General features: G+C 42.5%; 1 protein-coding gene across 1 annotated transcript; it reads left to right on the forward strand.

The window, feature by feature from the left end:
- Window positions 1–3483: 3483 nt before the first annotated feature.
- Window positions 3484–3915, forward strand: LOC149229487 (uncharacterized). Its single transcript, XM_089381048.1, has one exon. The coding sequence runs from the start codon at window positions 3484–3486 to the stop codon at window positions 3913–3915; it is 432 nt and encodes a 143-aa protein (XP_089237174.1).
- The last annotated feature ends 7069 nt before the right edge of the window (window positions 3916–10984 follow it).

Genomic DNA, 10984 nt, shown 5'->3' on the forward strand with positions numbered 1-10984 from the left:
TGTTCATGAGAATAATTATAAAAGAGGGTAAGGTATGAATTTCATGGAAGAATAAGACATCCAAGATGATCCAAATCAGCAAGTGGACCACGGGCATCACAACTATATTGAAATATTGTTCCAAAAAATTGTTAATTTGTGGCAACACACTCTTCTTAAACAATTTTTTATCTCATCTCAATCAAAGAAGTTGGCATCTCACATTCAGGTACATGTCAAAGCCTATGTTTCGAGCCTATACATGATTTTATATATCATCCTATTGTGCAAGTGGCTCCATTGGAAGTATTCCTACACTTGAAAATGATTTTGTTTTTTCAAGTAGAGTTGGATAGGGAAAAAAATCAGAAATAAGAGAAAAAATAAAATCTCAGGTGAAAGCCTCCTTTGAGGCACTTGATATTGTCTCATTGATTGAAAACCTCCATGAGGCGGTTAATGGGTTGGAAAAAATAGAAATAAAATAGAAAAATAAAAGATCATAGGTGAAAACCCCCTTTGAGGTGCTTAGGCAGACCTACTAGTTGAAAACCTAATCAAGGCAGTTAGTAGGTCTAAAAGGAAAAAATAAAAAAATAAAAATCCTTTACTCCATGTATCTCTCTGATGAATGCAGGTGCTCTCCAACCTCTGCAAGCAACACAAACAAGTTAGCCACCAAAAGAAGAGTTTATCAAAATCCTAGTCAAAGGAAATCAAAAATAAAATTTCTCCTCTACTCAAATGCTATAGAAGGACCAAGGCCATGCCAATCCATCACCCTCATCTATTTCCACCATCTGCTCATCATTCCCAAGCTTTTACCACTCATTTTCCTTGTTGCCTTAAAGTGCTATAGTAAGGCTTTGTTTTGTTACAAGAAGTAAAAATACATAGAGAAGAAAAATATTTTTGGCATATCTTGGTAATCGTGCATCAATTTGCCAAGTTGTTTCATGGGGAGATTCATATGGATGATAGTAACATGCCAAAGCAATTTCAGCAAATTTCGATGCACACTTTTTGAGAAATTGACCTCCATCACCTACAACCATTTTTATATTTTCTCAATATTAGTGCATCCATTTACCAAGATGTTTCATGGGAAGATGCATATGGATGATGGTAACATGCCCAAGAAATTTCAGCAAATTTCAGTGCAGAGTTTTCGAAATATCAACCACCATCACCTACATCCATTTTTACTTTTTCTCGAGATTCTTGTATCCATTGACCAAGATTGTTTTTCAGGTCAGTCCAGTATACCATTTGCGAGATGTGGGCAAAACAAGTCTTCCACAGGTTTTCTATAGGATGTTTCTATAGGATTCCCTGTACTGCTATAGGAAGTTGGTTGAGGGGTCTTGGAGGAAAATAATGGTGAGATGAAGTGTTGGAAGGGTGTATGACAGTTGTGAAAAGCATGGGGAAGGTGAATATCACCCATGGCCATGGCCAACACTTAAATAATGTCGGATTTGACTAAGACAACTTGCTCATGGTAACTAGAAGATAGAGGTTTAGAAAGTGGGTTGGCATCCATCAACTCCAACAACATTAGATTGAATGGCAGAGAGAGGCATGCACACAAAAAATATTACATTATCCAGAAAAATCATCATGCTATGAAGACCTATGCATCAACAAACAAAGGAAGTCAACACCTCTGAAATCATCATGTTATGAAGCTCATCAACAACATTTTAACCAAGGATGTGAAGCCACAACAATAATAACAAAAAAAATTAGGAGACCTCCAAATTCAAGGGTATCAACAATAGGACCTCCAACAAATTATCACATGCATCTTCAAGATCATTAGCAACAACTTCAAGACCACTAAAGGAAACTTCAACATTCATATCAGCAGCCTGAATATCACTTGGAAAAACACATCAAGGGTAAGGCTCGGGTATGCAATCCTTTAAACATTTCTTAAAAACTTATTTTAGCTTGAAAAAAATTGTAAGTTTATGAAGGAAAAGGTTTGTATAGCCAAGATTAGTAGCAGAGAAACCTCGGCCTTATCTAGCAATTAACTTCACTTTTCCACCAAGACACCCGCACATGGGGGAGAGGACAAGACAAAAGTGAAAAGGACTTGAGAAAGTGGGATGTAATCATTTAGTCATGATGGAAGACAAGGAGTGTGAAGGGGTAGGTGAGGGCCAACCTAGTTAACTCAAAGCACTTTGAGTTTATTTTGCATGCAATAAAAAATGGAGAAAAGTTGAAAAAAAGAGAAAAAAATAATGGAAAATATGAAAAAAGAAGAAAGAAAAAAAAGGAGGCCCATCAACTCTTAGCTAGAAAAATTTAGTTTCTACAGGATTCAGGTTGTGTGCATCTCATTACAGTTGAAGAACCACCTTAGGGAAAGAAGAAGCCTCAACCTATAGTAGGTCTTCCTTGGGAAACTGAGATAGAAAATGAAGTAGAAAGAAGAGCAGCAGAAATAGCACCAAATAGACCAAAAAACAAAGCATGAAACATGTCAACATACATGAATAACAACAAGGTGAAAACTGAGCTTGACTGCACTTGATGGCACTCTGAATTGGATTGTGGCATGGATGGCGCGCACTGCATCTGACCTCGAGGGTTTCGGCTAGGGTTTCAGACAGCCCTCCCTATGCCACCTGAATCTAAACCATGCACCTGTTCTGCTTATTACCCGGCCCGGTTATTCAGGCCCAACTGTCGTTTTCAAGATGACCTCGGATACTGTCGGTGATGTTATGGAAACGGAGGAGGAGGTGGACTATTCTAAAGACCCGCATTCTTCTCAGGTAATTTTTGGATGCCCTAATTTCATTTTGTCTGAGGCTAGCCCTAGTCATTCACCGCTTCCGTCACCGCATCCCTCTCCGGTGGTAACTCTCCCGAATCCCCGCCCCTCTCTACAGCCTGACAGATCCACCCCCCACGAGCCCCCTGGCTTAGATCTCCCTCCTCTGTCGCCGGGGACTCTCCGTTTCCTGTCGACTGTCATCCCCCCATCGCCATCTTTTGACCCGCATCCTCCGTCCACTTCGTTCCTGGCTGCATCATCTTCTGGACTCCCCTCTTCATCGGCGGCCGGGCCCTCTGCTTCCCTTCTCTCGCCCTCGGGATGTTTTGAGACCCCTGCCGTCAGGGTCAGTTCATCAAAAGCGACTCCCCTGGAATGCTCTTTGGATCCATTAATGGATCACCCTTCAGCTCCACATTCTGGGAAGAAAAGAACCAGGTGTGTCAAAGCAACCTCTAGGGACATATCTATTCGGTTCGGAGATTCATCACCTATTGGGGAGGCAGCCAGAATGGCGAACACCATTCTTATAGGGCATATTCGAGGGCGTGCATATTCGGCGACCTGGCTCACCCTTTGGGTGAAGGAGATTTGGGGAGGAGTCCTCAAAGATCTTCCCGAGGTGGAAGTCCTCCCCAGAGGTTAGTTCGCCTTACATTTCGCAAAAGGAGAACTATACGGACATGGTATTAGCTAGGTATTAGCACATTGAGATGGCGTCGGTGCTGCTAAAAAGATGGAGCCCCCTCTTCGATCCGGAGCGAGAACAGATAGGGGCTGGGCCACTGTGGGTTCCCCTGTCTGGGCTTCCCCTCCAGTACTGGAGTGAAGAAGTCTTCATTCGCATCGAGAACTCTCTGGGATCATATCTCAACCATGATCGCACCTTCGTGGAGTCTAGGAATAGAATGCTTGCTCTTATCCTGGTACATCTGGACACACGCGAAGGCTTGGAGGAAAATATTACTCTACACTGGGGCAGATACACACGGGTTCAGATACTGCACTACAAAGGGGTGCCATTCAGATGCCATCGCTGCCATAGGGTGGGGCATATTTTCAAGGATTGCCCTCTCAACAAGAAACAAGAAGAATCCCTTGTGCCATCAAACATGCCCTCGAGGACTATATCTCCAGTCTCTTAGCGTACTCCGGCATCGGGCACCCCCATCAACATTCCTCAACAGGCACCTGGAGTAGCTCACAGCACTATATCTCCGCCGGTTACCAGATCTCGGGCAGCCACCGCATCTGCCTCCGCACTGGGTACATCACTCTTCCCTCCTTTGTCTATTTACTCTCCTGTCTCCTCTTTGCATTCTCCATCTATGTCTGCTGCATTCTGCACTTTTCCCTCCTCCTCGGTCTTTGCTCCTTCCGCACCCTCATTACATAAGCACCCCTCGCCATCTTCCTCACCCTCATCATCCTGGGGATCAAAACACAACTATAACCTGCATCCTCGTGTCCACACACTTGGTTCTCATCTGAAGATTGCTGGATTGGGTATTGCATCATCTGGGTTGACCCCCTTGTCTGCCCGAGGGAGAAAATCTCATCTGTCAAAAGCTATCAGGAGGGCAGAAGCTGAGGTTGCCTCTGGGCGACAATCCACCATTGTTGGGGTTCTTAGAGCAGTGAACACCCCAGGCAATCCTCCCCCGTGAAGTGCCTCTCCTTCAATTGCCAAGGCTTGGCTAGTGCCTCCAAGAAACTAGCCCTGCACAGGCTGATTGAATCTACCCCAGTTGACATTATCCTCCTCCAAGAAACCCTTGGCCCGGCCGACTCCATATCTGCCTCTTTATCCACCATCATCCTGGGATGGCAATTTTCGGCGATGGACTCCACTGGTAGATCAAGGGGCCTTGCGATTGGATATAACCCAACAGCCATCAGGGCTCATGTTTCTTGGGGGGGACCAGGATTCTTGGGATTAGACCTCTTCTCGGCTGACCTGAGTACCAATCTCAGGGTAATCAACATATATGGACCCTGTCAACAAAGAGAATCATTCTGGAATCACCTTCTAAGTTTATCTATCCTCTCAGCAGAAAATACCATTCTTGGGGGTGACCCAAATTTCTTCCTGGGATATAGTGAATCTTGGGGATCTATGGCACAGATTGACTCGATTACTGGATATATGACCGACCTTCTGGAGCGTCATAACCTGATTGATGTTCCTATGAATAAACCGCTCCCCACCTGGAGGAACAAAAGAATTGGGGAAGCTACTCTGGCTCGTAGATTAGATAGATTCATAATGAAAGGTACTCTGATTCAACAGCTCCATCATTATAAACAATGGGTTGGCTCTGGCGGCATATCTGATCACTATCCTATATACCTGGAGATATCGGGGCCAAACAATAAACCAAAAGCCCCCTTCAAGTTCAATCATGGCTGGATACAAGATCCCTCATATATCAAGCTGGTTAAGGAGTTTTGGATCCACAACCCGATTGATAGGTCAGATTCTTTGGCAAAAGGTTTCTGCTCGAACTTATCACAGCTCAAACATCTTTCTATCGAATGGGCCAGAAAAAAATATCAGAAGGATAACTCAACACTACTGCACATAGAATCTGAATTATCCTCACCTTCAGATGAAAGAGGACAGGGGTTCGTTACAGCTGAAGACAAATCCCATCTGGTGGAACTTGAAAATCAGAAGAAAATTTTTTTAAGGGAGTGAGAAGAGTCCATTCGGCTCCGTAGTAGAGCCACCTGGCTAAAAGCTGGAGATGACAATACCCGTTTCTTTCACAATTATGCTAAAGCTAGGAAGGTAAAAAATACTATTTGGAGCCTCCCTCTGCCAGATGGTGGTGTAGCAGATACCTTCTCTAAGCTCTCTCATCTAGGATCAACACACTTCAGAAATCTCTACAAACAACCCCCGGTTTCAACTATTGCGGACATCATCAACATCGCTGGTCACTTCCCCAGGTTTGTAAATGAGGATGAGGCAGAGAATCTATTTGATCTAGTGACACCTGAGGAACTTGAAAACACTATAAAGTGGTTCAAGAAGGATCGAAGCCCAGGGCCGGACAGGTGGACCATCGAGTTTTACATTACCTTCTATGAGCTAATCAACAATGATTTACTGAGGGTAGTGGAGGAATGCAAGGTATCTAGGTCACTGTACAATGCCATCAACACAACTTTCATAGCTCCGATCCCCAAATCTGATACCCCTTCCTCCTTCGACGATTATCACCCCATCTCCCTTTGCAATGTGCTCTACAAGATCATCTCCAAAATCATAGCTAATCGCATCCGTCCAATTCTGTCTCGTCATATTGCCCCTCATCAATTTGCATTCCTGGAACACCGTCAGATTCATGAAGCCATTGGAGCGGCTCAAGAAGCCCTTCACACCATCTGGACCAAGCACCAAAAAGCCATTATCTTAAAGATTGATTTAGCCAAGGCTTTTGACCGAGTCAGTTGGATCTACCTCAAGATGCTTCTCATCCATTTGGGCTTCCCAAATAACTTCATCACTTGGATCATGGCCTGTATCACCACTCCCACTTTCAGTGTTCTGATAAATGGGTCAGCATCCTAGTTTTTTCACTCTGAACATGGTCTTAGATAGGGCTATCCTCTGTCTCCCCTACTTTTCCTGATTGTCATGGATGGCCTGAGACGACTTATAGATTCAGTTAAGAGAAATGAGGAATTTAGTGGTCTCAAGATATCCGATGATTGCTTTCTCACCCACCTTGTTTTTGCGGACGACCTCATGATCTTCCTTGATGGCAGCATCAGGGATTCCCGCTCCTTCTCGAACATACTCACTCTTTTCTCATCTGCTACAGGGATGCTTGCCAACCATTCTAAATCTTCCATTATTCTTTCCAGAACTTCTATCCAAGAGTCCCATCTGGCCCGCCATCTGTTTCCTTATAGCATCCATCCCTTAGATCATGGCCTCAAATATTTTGGTTTCTGGATCAAGCCTATCAGCTCTAAGATCACTAACTCGGTTTGGCTAGTCGCAAAATTGGAGAAACGGCTCAATATGTGGATCCATCGATATCTCTCTAGAGCAGGCAGACTTGTTTTGGTAAAAGCTGTCCTGGAGGCTACCCCGGTCTTTTGGATGGCACTAGCCTGGATTCCGAGAAGCATCCTGGCTAGATTACAACAAACTTGCAACAGGTACCTGTGGAATGGGAATCAGGATAAGCGCATATTTGCATGGGTTGGATGGAAGAAGATCGCCACTCCCAAAAAATGGGGTGGATGGGGACTAAAAGACCTACCTACATTCGCTCAAGCCCTTGCGGCAAAAATGGGGTGGACCTTACTCACAGGCAACAATCTCTGGACCAGCATAACATATCACAGATATATCTGGCCTCTCCACATCTTGGAATGGATCCGACTACCAACCTAGCCTAAAACTGGTATATCACCTGTATGGAAAGCACTTTTAAACTCTATGCCTCTTATCAGGGATAATCTGGTATGGAAAATCAATGATGGATCATTGGCTCGTATTGGTATGGACCCATGGAATGGTAGTGGCGGCAGGCATATACTACCTGAAGCCCTCATCCGGCATCTACACTCACTATAGATCAAAGCTCTGGCTGACATTGCTGATCCACAAAACTATTCCATATTCGAACAGCGTTGGAAATCCACATTGAAGATTAATATCCCACCTCTCTGGCACCAGGAATGGTCTGCATATATCTATGCATTATCAGAATCACATATCAGGATCAAACAAGGGCCAGATGAGCTTATCTGGTATCAATATGAGAACGGAAGTTACTCACCTAAGACATGATATCTCACTCTGATATCGCACAAGGTTCCGGACACGATTTCATTTTGGTGGAAATCAATATGGAAACTCACCGCTCCCCCCAGGAAGAAACTATTCTTTTGGTGTATCCTTAAGGGAGTAGTACCCACAGGGGAATATCTCATGCGTCGCGCAGTCTATGGACCGACCTGGTGCACCCTTTGCAAACGTACCTTCGAATCAAGCATCCATTTGTTTTTAAACTTCTCTTCATTAACGACCTTATGGCAATCTGTTTCATCCTCTATTCATTTCACAGGAAAATGGGAAGGAGATGATATAATTCGAACCTGGGAAACTTGGTTTTATGGTCACAAAAACTCCAAGCTACAAAGCCTGCCTATCATTATTAGCTGGTACCTCTGGCTGGCTCGAAATCGGGTGATCTTCGAAGAAAAACCAGTGAACTGGCTGCATCTAACCACTCTCATTATATCGGCCTATAATGAGCTGCCCGGGCCACCGCAACCTAGATCTAGAAGACCGCGTGACCCTCTGCATATAGAATACAACACTCCATGGGCATTCTTTGATGGCGCAACCCAACAGAAGGGTTGTGGGGGAGGTTTTCTATTATACATTAATGAACATCACTTCTTCAAAATAAAACTAGGACTGGGAACTAGCACAAATAATTTCGCTGAGATTATCACCCTCCGTCATCTTTTGCATTTTGCATTGGGGCACAACTGCATGCACATTCATATATATGGAGACTCGAATATTGTCATAGATTGGTTCAACAATATCATTGTTTGCCACACACACGCTGTTGGGTCCCTATAATACTAGTGATTACCCCATTAATATTGTAGTTATGCCCCTTATTTATATTTTTGTGCCCCTATTACCCCCATATTGTTATTTCTGTGCCCCATAGAATCCCTCTATTGTTATTTTTGTGGCTTTATATTATTATTGTTAGGTCGACTGGATTATATTGTGACTCCTTAGACTCCTATATATAGAAAGGAGGTTTTGTCATTTGTATCATCCAAGAATTGTTCATTTATGTAATGTAAAGGAGGTTGTCCCCTCGAAGAGGCTGAATTCTAAGGCGTTGATCTATCTTTTCTATCTTTTCTTGAGCTGGTTTCATAACATTTGGTATCAGAGCTTTGGATTCTAGGGTTTCGCTGCTCCAAACAAGTCATCGTGGAATTTTCGCTATACCTTTTTTTCTGTGATGTTTCAGAAGTTTCAAAAAAAACCCATTTGAGAAGAAATCACGCTGAACCTTGGGTTCGAATTTCAGAGCTTTTCGTGTGATATTTACGGAGATATGATCTCAGGAAGTTGGTCTTTTTGCAGACTCCTGAATTACATTCAAAACAGGTGACCTGGGGAAAATCGTCATAACTTTCTCTCCAGGGATCGGATTGAAATTTCGTAAGAAGGTACAGAAAGAGGACGGACTGTAGTTTCTTGTGTGTGTGTTTCAGATTCAAAGGTTGAAACAGTGACACGTGGTACGTCGTACAAGTTCGCTCTACTGAACCAGTCTAAAAGCAAGTCACTGTGGGAGATTCCACATAACTCTTCCTTGGAGAATCCAATTTGGCTCAGACTTGTGGCATTGGAAAAAGGACACAGAAGGCTACTACAGGTAGTAGTTTCAGAACTGGATGCTCTGAAATTACAGAGATACATCAAATTCAATATCAGGCTTCTATAAAGTGAAAAAAGGTGTGTAGTTGTTTTTTAAATTTTTGTGTAAGCTTGGTTTAACGGAATTCAAAGGGCATAGTAAAGCATTATTATCGGTAACTGATGCCCTGAGGAAAGAAAATGCAAACACCTAGTAAGGAACCTGAAAGCTCTAGCATGACTCATGAAGAAGAGGAAGAAATGCTACATGATATATCAAAATTACAAGAACAAGTGCAACAAATGTCACGCTCACAAAAGCTAACAGAGGCTAAGATAAGTGGCGTGGAATCTAAGATAAATGGCGTGGAATCTAAGGTAAAGGGCATGGAAGCTAAGATGGATGATTTGAAGATAGATTTGAAGACAGACATGGAAGAATTGAAGAAGTTGCTACAAGAAAGGGTCACTAATGGTGAAAAGGTAGTAAAGGAAACTCATGATGAGAACAAAAGAAATGTTAATCATGATTCCATAGACGCTAATGTTGGATCGAAGAATCACCATATTCCAAAAATCGATATGAGGAAGTTTGATGGCAAGGATCCCGCCACATGGATATTACAGATGGAGCAATTCTTCGATCTCAATAATGTGCAAAACGCACAAAAGGTACGTATGGCAACTGTATATTTGGAACCAAATCAGTTTGTATGGTATCAATGGCTTTGCTCTCGTAAACAATTTATCACTTGGGCAATTTTTACGGAAGAATTGATAGCACATTATGAAGATATAAAAAGCAACACTTTTTTTAGCCAATTGATAAGTCTCAAACAAAAGGGTTCAGTAATGGAGCACATTGAGGAGTTCCAAAAATTGAACATAAGGGTAAAAGATATTCCAGAGGAGCATAGGATTGATGTGTTCATAGGGTCTTTAAAGGATAATATCCAACATGATGTTCGCCTTTGGGAACCTGATTCATTAGAGAAGGCATTCAGGTTAGCAAGAAAAATGGAAAGCAAAATTATGGCAACCAGGAAGCATACCACTCACAACTATAAAGACGGAAGTGTTGTTGCTCCTAGTCTTCCACAACCTATAAGGTTGACACCACAACAATTGGAAGAAAAAAGAGCAAAAGGGCTTTGTTACAGTTGTGATAGCAAATACACTAAAGGTCATAAGTGTGCTGAGAAGAAATTATTCTACATAGATTGTGAAGAGGAAGAAGAAAAGGAGCAAGAAAGGTCAAAAGAAGAAGATATACTCCAGGAACAAAGCCTAGATGAAGAAAAAATAAATCTGACCATATCTTGTAATGCATTGGTGGGAATTACCACTCCTCAAACCATCAAGATAGAAGGACAAATCAAGAAGAAAAAGGTAATAGTGTTGATTGATTCAGGAAGCACCCACAATTTTATTCATTGTAGGGTAGCAAAAGAATTGAATTGCTTCCTATATCCAGCACCAGAGTGTCAAGTGATGATTGCAAATGGAGGAACAATAAATTTCTCTGGAAAGTGCCATAATATCAAGCTATCCATGGGAGAATATGTATTGACTAGCCCAATGCTTTCCATTCCAATGGGAGGTGCTGATGTTGTACTAGGAGTCCAATGGCTACAATCCTTGGGTACAATAGCTTTTAATTTTCAAGAACTTTTCATCAAATTTTCTACGGAAGGAAAGGAAGTTGAATTAAGGGGTATTGCAGGGAAACCAGGAAAGATAATCAGCTCTAATGGCATGACAAAGCTTCTAAAAAAGGAGCAAAGAGGTGTAATTGCACA

The sequence above is a fragment of the Pinus tabuliformis genome, chromosome J (genome assembly GCF_031772625.1).
Source record: "Pinus tabuliformis cultivar Carrire ecotype Pingquan chromosome J, CPIR1, whole genome shotgun sequence".
Classification (NCBI taxonomy): domain Eukaryota; kingdom Viridiplantae; phylum Streptophyta; class Pinopsida; order Pinales; family Pinaceae; genus Pinus; species Pinus tabuliformis.

What these genes read in the sequence shown, in the direction of transcription:
- LOC149229487 (XM_089381048.1), top strand. Translation starts at nt 3,484, where the DNA reads ATGGCGTCGGTGCTGCTAAAAAGATGGAGCCCCCTCTTCGATCCGGAG.